Source organism: Ceratosolen solmsi, unplaced genomic scaffold, assembly GCF_000503995.2.
Source record: "Ceratosolen solmsi marchali unplaced genomic scaffold, CerSol_1.0 scaffold30, whole genome shotgun sequence".
In the NCBI taxonomy this organism is placed as follows: Eukaryota; Metazoa; Arthropoda; class Insecta; order Hymenoptera; family Agaonidae; genus Ceratosolen; species Ceratosolen solmsi.
The window spans coordinates 8,022,340-8,040,339 of NW_011948421.1; the positions used below are offsets into that span (position 1 = coordinate 8,022,340).

The window sequence follows — 18,000 nt, forward strand, 5'->3', positions numbered from 1 at the left end:
TAGAATTATATTTGAATAATCTTGAGCATTATAATATTTAATATTTGTTAAGTTTTTATCAACTTAATGACCTTAAATATTTTTAAATTTAAAAAACGGAATTCGTTAAAACTATATTTTATAGGAATTAAAATTTTAGAATTTTATTCTTAATCCTGTTGTATATAGCAATGAGTTTGAAAACAAATGTTTTTATACAAAAAACATGAATAGTTGTACATTATGTTAAAAAAAACAAAATCATTTTTATTTTTTTGATATAAACACTGTCATAAATATATTTAAAAGATTTGAAAAATTCTCAAAAGTATATAAAACATGAAATATAATTTACATAAAGACTGGTCGATAAATTTGTATTGCTTCCAACAGCACCAAGAAATGACAAAAATTTCATAGGGAGTAGTACTACAAAATACTGTATGTTGGCTTATTAGTTACTCATTACTTTTAACAATAAAATATTTTTAAATAACTCCAAGAAATTCAAAATTATTTTTGAATTATATTACTTATTGATATTTTATAAACATTTTGAAAATTATTCTTCACTTAAATAATAATTTTTTAACGTGGATCTATATTAATAAAAATTAATTATTTGTAAAATATTAGCTATGTACATAACCTTTCTTTTTACAATACAGTAACTTTAAAATAACAAGAAATAATGATTCACATTTATATAATATTGTGAATTAATTACGAATTATAAAAAATTCTTTAGTTTAAGATTATAATTTAATTGATATTAATTTTTTACTATTTTAGAATGAAATTGTATTAGCTATTAAAATAAATAGTTTTAACAATATACTTATAAATAATAAAAAATATATCAAATTATAAACCAAAATCTTAAATATTAATTCAATATTTAAATTTTTCTAAATAAAATATATTTTTATATTCAGATTAATAAAAAGGAATGTATAGTAAATATTTAAAATAAACTATTATAGTTTCAAATGATTAAAATTAAAAAAAATGCTTATATATTACCTTTCAGTGATATTTTGATTTAATAATAAAATTTATATTATTTTCTAAAATATCAAAATATTTTAGAAAATCAATAATAGTTGAAAAACCCAATTTTTTTCCTTAATATTGTTATATTTCATATGAATTAAATAATATTTTTTATCACTTACATATAATAATAACACTAATGTAAGTTTGTTTCAAAGGTAATGAATGCTTTGATTTTACCAATTTTTAATTTTAATACTTCACATTACCCATACAGTACTGCTATATAATTTGATTATAAATTAATAAAATTAATTATGAATAATAAATTTATATATTGTTAAACATTTTAATATTTTTATAAAGGAATTTCAAATATTTATAAATGAAAAATACATTATATAATTGTGTAAGTTTTAAACATTATCTTAATTTTTTAATAATTTCTATTGAATAAATTGTTAAATTTTAATATTTATTTTAAATAAATCTTTGTAATGTCGTCATAATTTCAAAACGAAACAGTTTTTTAAATTCTATGTTAAAATGTATTATTAGAATGAAAATAAAGTAATCAGAAATATAAAAATTTTGTTTATATGATAATATATACATAAAGCAATATGTAATTTATATATTATACATGTTTTTAGTTTAATAAATAGATATTTTTCTTGTTTATTTTAAAAATTATTTGAACTTTTAGCAAAATTTTTATAATTTTTCAAATAAGTATACTGCAGATAATACGATAAATTATTTCAAGAACAAAATATAAAAAGTAGGTTTGAAATTAATTTATTGACTAGTCGCGCATTAAATCTTGTGTCGCAATATAACGAAATAAATTGTTTGTCTTGTGTTATACGTAAGCAGTTTGTCATTTCTTTTGAATATAAATTATTCAAAATTTGAACTTATTTGATATTTATTCTATTTTCCTGCAGTTGGAGGTAAAATTGTTCTTTCGGAAGTGCGTTTAATAAATAATAATAAATAATAATAGTGATACATAATGAAATAATAATACAGAATACTATTCTGTGATATATGTTCGGGAATTTTTTGGAGCACTTTTCAAAAATTAAAATTAGGAAAAGTACAAGCTCTCGGACATTCATGTTTGTAAACACGATTCAGTGAATCCCGAATTTTCCTACGCCTTAAATTGGAATATAAGACAAGTTTCCGCATAGCAACGCCGATGAAGCTTCTAGAACCTTCCAAGGCTGTGCCTTTTGACGCTTCTAGAACATTCCAAAGTTTCGTTCTCTAACGTCATTACGATTTTCGGCATAGCAACAGGCATCGGCGCTGTTGCCGACGTCGCAAGCTACAACGCGAATATTTAAGAGCAGCGCGCCACGCACCGTCGTCAAATATAGCTCACTGTAATTCTACACCTCGCTCATTCATCTGTTATTATTAATTAGTGCATTTTCACATATGTATAGTATCAGTTATCACTTGCGATTACAACACGAAACGTAGCCGCATATTAGACAATTGGTCTACAAAACATACATGCGTTATTATAAAAATCCGGAATAACAGGTTAGCAATTTAACAGTGAAGTCGTTGGAATTGTAATCAATTATGTGCGCCAGCCACGCAGCCATTGAACATGCCCTATCTGTAGTTCATAAGGTATATCCTTTTATTATATGTACAAGCAAGTCATCCACGCTCGAATCACGCCACATATAAGGTCTGCCACAGGTGATGCAATACGCCCACTCATGCCGATCAGGCTAGAGAACGTACGTTCACCCCTTACCTGTAATTACATTGTGAAGGTCAGACTACAGTTATCAAATAGTCGACTATAACTACCTATTATTAAGTCCTTCCATCCTCGAAGGACCTGTTTATCATTTATTGTTCTTGCGTGTGATTAACTCTCTAATACTCCCATTCTCCCTTTAGAGTATGGTCGATTTACGTAACCGCTACCACAGAGCTACAGTATTTTCTCCTTTTAAATGTGCTTACTCTCCCTACGAAGTATTATTGATTACCCTCAGAATTACCATCATCATCTTCCTATACTGATTAATGAGCATGGTCGATTTCTCATGTTGATCTTTACATCAACATATACTCAATACTCAACATACACAGTAATTTCCATAACATCAACGACATCGCCATCACTCCAAAGAAGCATCTTCACCACTGCAATAGAATACTTATCTCTCTCTCTCTCTCTCTTACTTGAAGCAACCAACAAAAACTGCAATATTATAATAATTCATAAACCAGAATAAACAATATCTTCATTCAAAATATATATTACATAATATTTTCAGCCCTTCCACTTGTGCCTTTTCCTCCTAATCGCAACGGAGAGACTAATCCACTGAACTATTGAATTGGCAGTTCGAGCTACAAAACAAACACTCAATTTCAAACATATGTAATAAATACCGAATTGTCGTTTATCGGGTGAAAAATCTGATCTGCCATAATAAAATTGACGGTAAAAGGAAGATTAACGATGAAACATTACATCATGATTTTTTTTGTATAATACGCGATAATAAACCTTTCTTGAATGTTACATTAAAGTATAATCAATCTAACTATAATTTTAATGAATATTGACTACAACGGTTCGTAGACATTTTGGTATTTGTTTGGAATTGGAGCATTTTCCAAGACTGGCTCTCGGAAGCCTTCTAGCTCTCAATATTTGTAAACATTCGATTCCAAGAATTCTCGACTATTCTAAAGCATTAATTTCAAATGGCCTACAATGTTTATCTGATCTTCGCATAGTAACGTCGTTTGGAATTCTCAAAACTTCTAAAGCTGTAGTCTCGCATGTCATGCAAGATTTCCGCATAGTAACACCTATGCTTGGGCACATTGTAATTTAGTCAGTCAGTTAGTTTATTAATCATTACGCTATTTAGTCAGTGTTTTTAGCCATAAGCTGGTCACTCAGATACGTTCACGCAGTGAAGCCATTACAAGGAACACACGTTCAATCATCAAGTGAGCTACAACTTACAAGCAGTCAAGGGTGCTGACTGCATTACGAGAAAGTATACAACTATAAGAAGTATATTTCTGTTAATCTTTGCAACATTAACATACGCTACATTATGTAAATCATTCAGGCCACACGTTCTTTCCAGGAGTGTGCGCATATCCCTGCTAATCTTTATAACATTAGCAAACGTCATGTTATTTACACAAGGGGCATGCATCATCCTTCGCTGATCCTTACAAATTCAGCAACAACATCGTCACCATCAAGGAGCAACCATATCATTGCGAAAAGAATTTACACTTTTTTATGAGAAGTGAATGCAGCTCATTACTAATGTAATAGTTAATAATCCATATGTTAAAGAAGTTTACACATACCATACATTTCTACAACCTCTTATCTCTTTCCCAAGCTCCCGCTAGGCCGGGCGGTAATTTATTATGTTATCGAAACATTGGCAGTTTGAATTATTTAATATTAAAAAAATTTATTCACGATGAATTTCGAATTTTCTATTATGGAATATAAATAAAACACTTGATATATTTAATTTATTTATTTAATTAATAGATATTCATAATATATACTCTTTATTAATTCAACTTAGACATTTAATTCTTTGTTACAATTTTAACGCAACAAACATAAAAATCTTATGTAACAGAATGTTGTTGAAATACAATAAAACAAAATAAAAAGCAAGCATGTTATGTTCATGTAAAAGTAAAAAATAAAATTTACTTTATTAATTTTTATAAATATACATCTATATACATATTTATCAAAGAATGATTCTGGTAGTAACAGAATTTCTAAGTGAAGGTAAATATTTTATTTAAGTATATTACTTTTTTTATTTCAATGAAGATTTATTAACAATATATTTTTCAATTCGGTAAGCATTTCAATTAACTGTAGGAAAACTTTCCAAAGGGTTCTCTAATTTTCTGATTCTAATCTGGATTATTTTTTTGTAACATAAAAATTAAGATTTTTTAAAAATGTTTAATACATAGTTCTATATGGTTTTTATAAATTTCAAGATATTAATAAAATTGTTTAGCAAATTTTAATCATTTTGCATTTTATTTTCTCTTTTACTTTTAATTGTTTATTTTTTAATATGCAGTAACAAGCATTTCATCCATTTAAAGATACTAATAAAATTTTGTCACAGATTTTGATCTTTTTTCATTTTAATTTTCTTTAAATAATTTTTTTTTTTTTATTAAGTATCTTTTAGATAAATTATATTCATTATACATATACATAGAACATGATAGTGTTAGATCATTTTATATACCTCATTGTTAAATTCTATTGATTTACACACAACCTTCTCTTAAACATTTTTCTTTTTTCACTTGCTTAACTTCTTTATTAAATTTGCAAAAAGTAGAATCATGTAATTCCTTTTCTTGTTTAGTTATTCGTGCAAGTTTTCCATTCAATGTTAAACCAAGTCGTGCTGCTTTATGTCCTGTTCGCCCTTTGCAAGCCTTAAAAACATCTTCTGATATTTCAACACTTACGTGTTGATTTTTTATACTGTCTTCAAGAAAATTATTTGAACTATCATTTACCATATTTTTCTTATGCCAAATAGATTTTTGGGATTTATCATAATATAAAAACTGTTTTTCTACATTTATTCCATTCGACAAAATATAAGTATTTATTTTATTTTTATTTTTCAATATTATATTAGATTTTTTATTAAAAATAATATTGCTTAGAGCTTTATTATATACAAAATTCCACCTTTGAAATTCTGTATTGCTGTATCCAAAACCAAACGTATTTAATTTTAACTTTGATTTTAAAGCTTTGGTAATACCATTCTCATTTTTACCAAGTCCTTTGCCTGTAATAAATGAACAAATTAAAAGTAAAAAATTCTATGTGCTGTAATTTATTTAATTATCTTTAAATAAACTTTAATGCAAAATTGTTTTATTTATATATATACATATAATTCAATATACAATTAATTATTATAAAATGGATTAAAACAAAATCTAGAAAATGTAATACATTTTTTTCAAGTATTTTAAAATAAATTTTAGACAATTTTAATTTAATTATTTATTTATTTATTTAAACTTGTAATATATTTATACATGTGTAATTATAAATAATACACATTCCAATAATAAATATAATATATAAATAATTAACATTGTGTACAAAATTATTATTATAATTAAATGAGTACAGTAATCATTTTCTTTAACTCAAATTTAATATTATTTATAATGTATTACATTGTTCACAAGATTTATTTTTACAACTAACTTTTAAATGAAAAAGTTGTTTAATATAACAATGCATAAATTCAAATATAAAAAATAAAATTTATAAGAATTGTAACAATGAAAACTACTTTATATAATAGAAATTCAATAATATTCATTGAATTATAAAAAAAAATGTATATATTTATTAATTTATTATTTGAATCATTTATACTTTTATATTAAATCGAATTATTCAAAAATTAAAATAACTTTTAAAAAAAGGATACGAAATAACTAATATTGTTATTAATATGTATTGGATAGTTACAATTACCTTCAGTCCAGCCATATTTGAATAGTTGGGTCTTTCCAAATTCAGTCATAACTTTCGCACATATAACTAATTTTACTTTCTAAAAACAGTGTTCGATGGTATAGAAATACGGAATTCTAATACGGTAATTTTTTATTTTACAATGATTATGATTTTCGATATGTTTATGATATTATCAACTGATCATTTTGTAAGGCAAAAACATAAACTTAAATAACAAGGTAGAGATCAATGAACTGCGAATAACAGGTTTTGTATTTGTTAAAAAATTCACTTTGAATGATAATAAATAATTTTAAAAATAAAAAGTAAGTAACTGCTAGAATACATTTGTAATTAATATTATCTAATAATATAAGTATAATATATAATGTATACTAAAAAGTAATAGTGTAAGTAAAATACAGTTTCACCTTTATGGACTCCTTTCATTACTCTGTGAAACAGAGCTTATCACTTTTCAATCGCATATTTGAAACTATTATTTAAGAAGTGTAAAAAAATCCACTATTGCTTATGACTATTATGTACGGTGGAAATTTTAATAAATAATATTACGTGTGAGTTCTATTCTATCAATGCGAGCCAATTGCTTTATTAAACGTAAAAATAGTAATTTAATTGTATATCTAAATATTTAATCTATTTGACGACTAAGCCCTGTGAATTATTGCATAACTTTTATTTTCTTGTAATCTGTAAGTTACATTTTTTATTTTAAATTTATGCTTTTAGAGACGAGCTTTTAGAGCATATGATGTCATTCAACTCATCTTCTGAGCATCAAAGCATTAATATAATATAATACTATTAATATATTTATAATATATTATCATTACAGAATTCTTATTGTAATATATTTAACTTCCATTCGCCATATTACGTATAGTTTTGCAAAAAAATGTTATAATATGATTATTTTAATAACATATAGTATTATTAAATGTAATAATAATATAAATTTTTTTTTTATTTCCATAATAATTCGAAAAAAGAAAGAATTCAATTGCTTTATTACAGCTAAAAATATTTTTAAAATATTAATTCCAACTGATAAATAACGTTGATTTTATCAAGGATATTTATATCAAAGGTATAGTGTCACTGATATAATTTGCAATAAAACAACATTGAGACGAAGATAATAACGAAATCAAATATTTAAAGAATTAACAATAAAAATCAGACTTCATGTACAAAATGGTACTCTCAATTGAAGGATAGTATTATAAACAAAACTACATTAATAAAAGAAAGTAGGAAATTAGATATCAAATCATAATACTTATTGATACTAAAATTAAATTAAATAAGAATGTTTTTATAATCATGAATTAAAAATAAATTCTCAACATTGGTATATGAATAGTTTACAATTAATAAATATATTAAATATCGGTATTACAATAAATTGAATAGCATTATAATTCCATATACAAAATTAACTTATATATTTGTAAACGTTGAACATTTTTATTCGACAAAATGAAGGTCAAATTTAATACACTTTAATGATGGTTTGTTTTAATAATATAATTTGACATAATAACATAGCTGTAATGAATATCTACAATAATAAATTTATCGCAAAGGCAACTATCTGTATTTATACGATTATTTTCTATCGTAAAAGTTTACAAATCTGAATTAACAATAAACAAGAAATGTCGATTAAACTCGTTCTGTAATACATTGCAGACAGAGTCTAATTGAATTCATGTTTAATACAACTTCATATTCATTAATATATTTTGACGAAAATATTCTTATTGATACAAGAACTAAAGTAATACTGGTTGAAAGGCAATTAAAAACATTTATTTCTTTCGATAAAAATGTTCAATGATTATTAAAAATCGAGTGAAGTATACTACTGCATAAAACTTTCAACGCTTCTGTTACATATGCAGCTGTATGGTAAAACATATAAATTAAAATGAAATGAAAAATGTATTACATATAAAATGTTATAAAAAACATATATTTAGCTATAGTCGTAGTACTAAATACAATGTAGTGTTTTTTTTTTTAATTATTCAAATAAAAATACATGCATGCGTGAAAAAGAATAATAAACTATACAATAAAGCAATCCATAAAATATACGGATTTATAATTATATTATTGTTGTATTTATTAAGCTCTATAATATTTTATTAAATTAAGATTAACATGCATTTTTCAAATATTTACAGTAAAATATAAGATTGTAGAATTTCAATGTAAGACAAGTTTTATGTAGATATAGACAACATTACTAATAGTGTTACGGATTACAACAGTTTTAAGCGGAATACAAAGTGGGAGAGGTATGAGCGCGCGAAGCATTCTTTGGTAAACATTGGCCAACGGACTCGACGAATGCTTTTAACCGAAAAACTCGAGCATACGACTATAATTCCGAGAAATATTAACAAATGAACCCCGAAAAAGCTATGCCCTATTGCCGTCACGACAAATAGCGGCATCCAGTTCGTACGAGAATGTGAAGGGAGCTGCACGTGTCGCGATTGCCCTGCTAGTACCAATCATGCACTCTTCACAGGGGGATCGCTATCCAACCTTGCCATCGGTATTGGGAGGCCATGGCAAGCATCAAGCAACCTAAGGAACTAATAGCGATGCCACAACTATACTGGCACCCACGCCTCCGTAAGCAACGCAGATGCTCGTTCCTTACTACTTCTTCTAGTTATCAAGCACCCATCAACTCAAGTAAGATGCGACCAGACGCTCATTCTTACTATCTCATCACGCGGTTCCTGCCACTCTACTCATCACACAGTTCCCGCCACCACGTGCAAGTAACGCCGGCTCTCGTTCTTGCATATTACTTCGCCACGCGATCGCCACTCTGCTCATCACACAGTTCCTGCCACTGAGTGCAAGTAACGTCGACTCTAGTTCTTCCATATTACCTCGCCATGCGGTTGCTGCTACCTCATCACACAGTTCCCGCCACTGAGTGCAAGTAACGCCGACTCTCGTTCTTACATATCACCTTACACCGCGAGTTACACTCGCATCGAGCACACGACGTGTACCAACATCACCACTACCTTGGAGCTCACGGACACGTAACGACTACACGCTCACAAGTACCGACTACAAACACAAAGAACAGTATTGAATAATTGCATTGCCCCTTCCACTTGCCAGCAAGCCTCCACCCACCATCATGAGGAGGTTTTTAGTCTGATCCCAGACAAATAGGCATATATCAAGATGTATGTGTAATAAGGTTATGTAATAAGATGTATGGTAAAATTATTTCACTATAAAAAGTTTTTTTTAATTCTGACATTAAATTAACATTTAATTGATCGATATGTACAAAATTTTTTTTAAAAATATTGTATAAAAAATAAAATTTAAATTAATAAGTAGATGATTGTCTATTTTTCAAAAAAATGTGTTGGTATTATTAGTACTAATTTGAACTTCTATAGAGATCCATATAAAATGTATATATAATCCATATATAATGTATTATTGCACATATATAAACAAGATGCCTTTTTTATGATTACTTATCAAAAATATACATTTAGTAATATAGGATAGCCGCATCAATAATGATATAACAATCTAATTTGTAAATAATTTCAGTGTATGCATTTTTTATTTATAACTATTTCTAATCTTATACATCATTTGTTATATATAATTATGATTAAAAACAGTGTACCGGGCGAAGAGGGCCAAGTAACTAAGATTAGATGGGAGCTCCCGATGTTGATAGGAGGATTGCAGGCTAGTGGACAAGATAGTACATGTATTCAATAAAGAGTAGTTTTGTTATTTAGTTTGTTTTATTTATGATTGCAATAGTTGAATTATAATTAGTTTTATTTATATAATTAATTTTTTTGCTTTTCTTGATTTGTATGTTTATTGCCACTGAGCTATCACGTAAGTCGCATATACAGGAAGAAGTTGATGCCTTGCTGGTCCTCTATATGTAACACACGTGTAGATGAAATAATACACACAGAAGAGCGAGGTCGTAAACTCTCGCGCTTCCTTGTATATGAGCACGTGGCATCGCTTGAATTGCTTGTATTATGTTTTGCAGATTGGCGTATATAGCTTGATATAGTTATTTATTAATTTGGAATGGAACGTTACCTCGTGAGTCTGCACGTTGTGTATAGCTACGTTTTGTCTTGTTCTTTAAGTTGCCTCGTATGGCTCCTTGCAGTTTGATTGTGTATACTGTGTGGACTAATATTCGTAGTTCTCGATTCCCCTTTTTTTGTATTGCACTGCTGCGAGTGTATGATTTGATTATCTAGTACTTATGTTGAATAGATTAATCTTGTGTAAGTAACTTGGACTTTTGCGTTTAGTTGACTTGTTCCTTTTCTGTTAGATAAGATAAGAAAAGTGTTTGTGCCATGCCGGCGTTGCCTTTTTTAAAGCCTTCTCTCGACCACTCGGTGGTCGGTGAGAATTCCCTCTCTTTTGGTGTCGCCAATCAGAACTGTCTTGTCGATCATGGTGTTGCCAATGAGATTTAGTCTTATTAGTGTACCTAATCAGATTTTCTTTAGTTTATGGTAATTCTAATCACGGCGCCTTTCGAGTGGTGGGGTATCCCACCAGTGAGTCTTTCCAAGTTGGAGGCTCCAATGAGAGCGGGTCTTGCTCAACTCCCTTCCATGATGGGGGGTCTTGATGCCGCGCTTTTCCCTCTCCATCCTAGCATTGTTGCATGCATTTATTATAATCATGCGCGTTGCGATTGGTCAGTGTTGTGAAGGTTAGGTGTAGCATTGATTTGAGTGTATCATCTGGCTTATGTTTTTCAGGCTAATTTTATGATTTGTGTACGCCAGATGTTTTATGATTTGTCGTCGATAGATACTTTATGGCGAGGCCGTGTCAAATGTCTCGTATAATTAGTTTTATGACTTATTTTGCTAGACACTTGGAGCCTTGTTCTCGCCAAATGTGTTTATGATGTTTATTTTCTTAAGATATTCGAAGTTTTGCTGAATTGCTTAGATTTAGTTAATCCGAGGCGCGTTTTGAATGTTATTACTCGCGCAGCCGAGAGTTGCCTTTTTCGAAACTCTTATCTCGATTTTTCCAGATGTTTAATGAGCTGGGAGTTTTCTTACATTCTTGAACAAATGATATATTTATTTTTATGTCAGTTTCCCATAATAAATTTAATTTATAATATTTAAAACTCGTTTTTTCAATTATAAAAGTCATTATATATATACATTTATTAAAATTTACAAAAATTAAATTTTAATAAATGCCATGTGTTTAGACTGATTGACTGCAGAAATATCAGTTGTTTATTCATATTTGTATTTTTCTTCGAATTCTTACAATATTATTTTTAATAAAATTAAAAATATACGTATTTAATTTCTTTGTTATTACTAGTTTCTATACCTGTTTTTAAAATTATTCACGAAAGAAAATAAATTAATAAGAGTAAAATTAGATTTGTCATTATAACTTATCATGTATAAAACTAAATTTATGAAATTGCAAAAAGAACTTCTACTTTATTATAATACTTATGAAAAAAACCATTTTTTGCATTTAAACAATCGTTTTTAATTTCAAGTTATTCACTTTATTGATTTTTCTACAATCACATTTGCAATAAACTTAATTATTATGAAGTAAACAGTGAAATAATTAAAGTAGAAGTATTACAATAGCGTAAGAATAGAAGCAACATTTGATTGATCTCTTTATTTATTATCTAACTAAAAAATAGATAACTTTATTCTATGTTCGGATATTATCTATTATGTGATTATGATATTATATTGTACCATTAAAATTAATATTGCATAAGTAAATATAAATTTCGTATTCAAAAAATTTATAACTAATTACACGTAAGAAAATACATTTTCCATACTTAATCATTCCAATAAATTTCAATCAATTCCAAAATTATATATATTCAACTATTTAAAAGGTAATATAATATTTATAGTAAACAAAAAGGATAAAATATAACTATGTACAATATTTAAATGTAAATTTAATCAACAATTATTTATAAATTAATCTAAGATTAATGTTTCTTATCATAGGAATGCGTTTTTCGTTATTTACACAGCATTTTTAGTATTAGTACTTGACATTAAAATATTGTTTGAAATTGGAGCAATGTCGAAGATTTTTAAAAATAGAAAAAATACAAGCTCTCAAGCGCTTATGTTTGTAAACATTGATTCTGTGAATTCTTAAATAGTCTACGCCTCATTGTCTAGCGTTCTACAATATTTCCGCATAGCAACGACGATTGACAATTCTCGAACCTTCCATGGCAGTGTCCTGCTAAACTTCTCGAACATTCTGTAGCTTCGTTCTGACGTCATCAAGACTTTCTGTCCAGCAACAAGCTCAAACACTGCTGCCAGTGTTGCAAGCTGTCACGCTAATATTTAAGAGTATCTTGACACGCACAGGCGCTCACTGTACATTGATTATTTACTCAGTCATCAGTTACTGCTCATTATAATTTTACCAATCGTTCACATCTGTTATCACTCCTTAGCGTTTCTCAGCCAATCAATTGTCAGTTATTAATACAGCATCATACTAGAGATTAATTATAATATACGTACATAACTTGCCAACTATAAAAATAATAATCTAATAAGCCAACAGTGAAGCCATAAGAAAATATAATCATTTAAGTGCGATTGTATTCAAACAGACACGAGTGCTAAGTGTAATTCAAGATTGAATATTAATTGAATTACTAGATTTAGGTAAGACAAACACATTACCATGAAACTAAAGGGAGAATTTACATAGCAAGGGCGCACCAGCGACAGCTTAGCACGTGTCTAGTAAAACAGAAATCAGTTCCGAAGATCCCACGAACGGCCGCACTTGAAACTATTAAGCAACGGCAACCAGGGCATAAAACGGCTAACGGTGTACGAGAAACCACCGGCTGCAAGAGCATAAATTGAAATCACAAGGAGGCTCCACTACCGGCCTCAGTTGACACTATTCGACTCGGTTTCATGGAGCAGTTATTAAATCGTCATCAACACGTAGTACTACTCAAAGAAGTAGCGAGACTTATACCTCATGCTGCTGCGAGTTGAAAATTCCATTTCCACGTGAAAATCACTGAAGGAGTTTCAAAGATTTATAATCATTTCACGATTGCCATCAATATAATTCTATACACACCATTTTATAATCATATCATTGTAGTCTGAAAATAAAATAAAAAATAAAAATAATAGAAAATAAAAAACCAAGATAAGCTGTGTGTAGAATTAAATTAATGCATCTGCCTCCTCTACTTGCCAGTAATTCCTCCCACCTAACATCACCTAACCCAGACATTGTGGTCCTTCGAGCCGGATAAGTGGGAGTCAGTGCATTCGTTCAATACTAATACAGCAGAAAAGAAGCTCAGCTATATCCATCATACATTGCAATCATACTGAATCACGACACTTGAGTCGCAACTCAAGAAATCACTTCAATACTGTAAGTATCCCACTGTTGCTCTCTCTCTCAATTACCACAAGATGTCAACCCAAGAAAAAAGAAGTTTAAGAATCATCAACCCCAAACTAAAAACGTATGACTCTCAGCACCACCACGGCAAAGTCATCAAATAAGGCTCAATACAAGTGCATAAAATACTATAATGTAAACTATTACTTCTAAGAAAGAAGTTGAGTCAAATTGATAAGTTATACCATCATTTATTAGAGAAAAAATCTGCATTTTAATTTATGTCAAAGATAAGAGGTCTTGACTTATCTATGGGATGGTTTGATAAGCTGTTGAGAGAGAGAAAGAGAGTAAGCTAGTCCAAATTACAAGTCTTCAATCTAAGCAGCACTTTATAAACTATTTACAGAAGCATTCATATCATTCAGAAATCAAACCTTTTATTCTAGAGAAGATATAAAATTTATGAAACTGCCGTCTTGTATAGTCCTGATATGCTTCAGGTCGTCAGTAAAAGATGCGAGAGTATGGCTAATATCTAATAGAGGGAAATTACAAATTATGAGTTACAACCATTCATGGAATGGACAGCATTAGATTCAAAGCTGTAAAAATGGGAATATCCAACACACCTCTCCATAGTGTCGTCTAATCGACGATAGCTATTATTCTGATCTAAAGTTGAGTAATATGGCCCCAATAGTTGCATGTTCAGTAGCGATGTTATCTCATGACTTCAAACATTCAGAATTTTGGCAAACTGTGGGACAAAAAATGAAAATGAACGAGTAATGTCGGATATTCATAATGATATAAAAGATATTGAAGAAGATATTTTATTAAATATATCAGTGGTATACGAACTAATGGCGGGTATTGTATCTAATATAATTCAAACTGAATCAAGAAAAATGACTAAATAATGTTGTCATTAATGAATCTAAACTGACTATACAAAATAGGACTTTAAAACATCCATTACTTATAATTGGGGAGGAAAATTAAATGATAGTACTGAAAGTGCTATTATTATTTTAATAAAAGATAATAATACACTTATGCTCGTAAATTAGTATTCTATGCGCAATACAGAAATATTTTGGCTGATTTAGAGCAAAATGATTGAAATACTCATCCTCATATAAAAAATAAAATTTCTTGGTATAAGAACGATCAACTTTCTGCTCCAGCATTTTTAGAATTCATTTATAGCTCATTTAATGCTCGAAATTAAACAACTAGCAAAATTATATAAAGTGCAGGTTTGTAATTGCGAGTGTAATGTAAATACTAAACAAGTTTCACTGAATATATCAATAGACGATATTACAACAACTGTTTCTCCTGAAATACAAATAATAGAAACAATAAACTTCCCGAAAATATATGATTTACCTATATTTCCTGAAGATTGCAAAAAATGATTTTGATAGACGAATCACATCATCTCCAGAATAAATCGGATAAATATTTAGATATTATTTCAACAAAGGATAAATCTGAAATTGATAAAATAACTGAAGCTATAACTCCAGAGCATAATATATAATCAGAATTAAATGACTATATTACACCAAAAAAATCAGTTCATACAGACATTCCAGCGGATGATATGTTAGATGAAATAAGAACTAAAAATAAAAGTTAAATAAATACTTTATTAACTTCTTCAAAATGTAATGATCATTTTAAATTGAATAGAAAAATCTGTATGAGCTTAAAAGCAATTTAAATTTATTTATTGACAAAGTTTATAAAGAAAATGCTAAAGGCATTTTTGATACAGATTCTGAAACTGACACTCCAGACTATAAGGTGAAAAAACAAAATCCCTTCCTTGAAAAATATAAAAATGATTCCTTTATATATTTATTGAATGATGGAAATAAAAGTCGAGTACATAAAAGAGCTATCAATAAGATTGAAAAGGATGTATTAGAAGAAGAAAATTTAAATAAAATGAATAAAATTAAGTATAATGCTGAATTTAAAAATTATAAAGGATTTTCAAATGGTAATGAAGTGTATAACTTAAATGAATTTTCGGATACGAATTTCCAAATTTATTTGGATGATCAATATATAAAAATAAGTAGTTCAAACATAATTAAAAACTCCACTTTATCATCCTCGATGAGCGATGCTCAACTTGAAAATACAACTATTAATGATTCAGAAAAACAAAATCACAAAGTTGATGCTGAAATTAGAAAACTTTGGCAGTCAGAGACATTTTGCCCAGCTAAGGATTAAACTTTATTCGCATCAAAAATTTATTGTCAAAACTTTAATCAAGACATAGATCAATTTACTTACAATGAAAATCGCTCAAGTCAAAATAAAATTATGAATCTAAGCCTAATATCAATTATTTCCAGCCCAGAACACAGTATGTTTGACGATATATTGAAGAAATCCAATAAAACCGACATTGAATTTGAAATTATCAACAGTTCGAATAATAAACAAATTGTTGAATTTAATTCAATTAATTTAGGCCCACTGATGAACAAGAATTAATAAATGTACTAATATATATAAATCTTTCCCCTCGCAAGAAAATATTAATCAAAATGAATTATGGAACTTAAATGCAGTTTAAATATTTCTAATAGAGAATTAAATAAACAATGTTATATTCAACTAAGCTCATAAAGTCTCAGACCTCACATATATCGCATATTATATCTTCACCAATTTTGTGTCAAAAATTCATACGCTGTGTGTTGAATTGAATAAATGCGCCTGCCTCTTCCACTTGTCAGCAATTCCGCCCACCTAACAACACCGGGAGATTTTTTAGTCTGGTCCCAGACAATTATGAAATTGGTCTTATGATTATAACATATTTTCAACTTGCTCGTTAGTTGCAAAAAGTTTCTCCCTTAATGTGCATACATTTTGCTGGCATGCACAACTTTAAAATTTATTTTTACCAATTAAATCAATATACAATGATTTTAGATTAATTAAAAATATGCCATTAGTAAACTGCTAGCATATTTTATTAAATATGAATAAATCAATTTGTATTCTATGATTGTTAGTGATAAAATTAATAAAAAATACCAGTAGTTTATACCGATCACAATTTTACACATATAATTAAAAAAAATTGACAAACTTGTTGCCAGTCTACAAACTGTAATTATTGACAATTATTGGTCTAATGTTATCTATGATCGTAATACGTAAAGCTGATTTTATACCTCATATAGTAAAAAGATAATTTATTATTAAATTATTAATAATTAAATATAACAATTATTAAAACTTTGTAGAATGAAAATTTATATTGAGTATTTACGTACAAATATTATGAAAATATTTTCACAATACTATTCTGGGCTATATATATGTGGAGTCTATGCATGCAAACAACTTAATTATTAAACTATAATTATTATTAAAAAAAAAAATTTTAATTCAAAATCGGTATTACTTATTTATATATTGCTATCACTTTTTAAAATAAAATATGTTTAAAATATCTTCAAACTTCATTTTTGAAATAAATTCGAATTTTGTAACATAATTTATTTTCAATACTAAAATGCAACTATATCCAATCAAAAGAAAGATTTGTTCAACCAAAATAAGATCTTTTATCATAACATTATAAATATAAAATATTATAATAACATTGATATAAGGAATATCCTCGTGTTTATTATTAGCCTCTACCGGCATTAAATAAAATTAATAGTTTCCAAAATTTTATACTATTAAATAAAATTTTTCAATGTTTTTGCTAGAAATAAGAATATTTTAAACTATATTAAAAAGGATTAAATTTGATTTATTCATTTAATTAATTAATTTACTATATTAATATACTATACTTATAAAAAGATTAAAATTTAACTAAATTAAAGAATTATTTTAATTTGCAAATTTATAAAAAATCAATCTAAATAATTAGTAAGAAATCTTATAATTATTTTATAAATAATCTTATAATTATTTCTTAATAAATTATATATATCATTTTATTTAATTTA

The 18,000-nt window shown here is 27.6% G+C and overlaps 1 protein-coding gene across 1 annotated transcript; it reads right to left on the reverse strand.

Moving 5' to 3' along the window:
* Positions 1 to 5,546: 5,546 nt before the first annotated feature.
* On the reverse strand, positions 5,547 to 6,752 carry LOC105361706 (G patch domain-containing protein 4). Its single transcript, XM_011498958.1, has 3 exons — positions 6,539 to 6,752; positions 5,719 to 5,831; positions 5,547 to 5,609 (listed from the first exon to the last, which is right to left on the reverse strand). Exons 1-3 carry the CDS (start codon positions 6,585 to 6,587, stop codon positions 5,547 to 5,549), a joined length of 225 nt encoding a protein of 74 aa, XP_011497260.1. The 5' UTR covers positions 6,588 to 6,752.
* Between the last annotated feature and the right edge of the window lie 11,248 nt (positions 6,753 to 18,000).

Coding starts and splice junctions, on each gene's coding strand:
- LOC105361706 (XM_011498958.1), bottom strand. CDS start 6,587: ATGACTGAATTTGGAAAGACCCAACTATTCAAATATGGCTGGACTGAA. Junction 5,832..6,538: donor CAAATATGGCTGGACTGAAG/GTAATTGTAACT, acceptor CATTTATTACAG/GCAAAGGACTTGGTAAAAAT. Junction 5,610..5,718: donor AATTTCAAAGGTGGAATTTT/GTATATAATAAA, acceptor GAATAAATGTAG/AAAAACAGTTTTTATATTAT.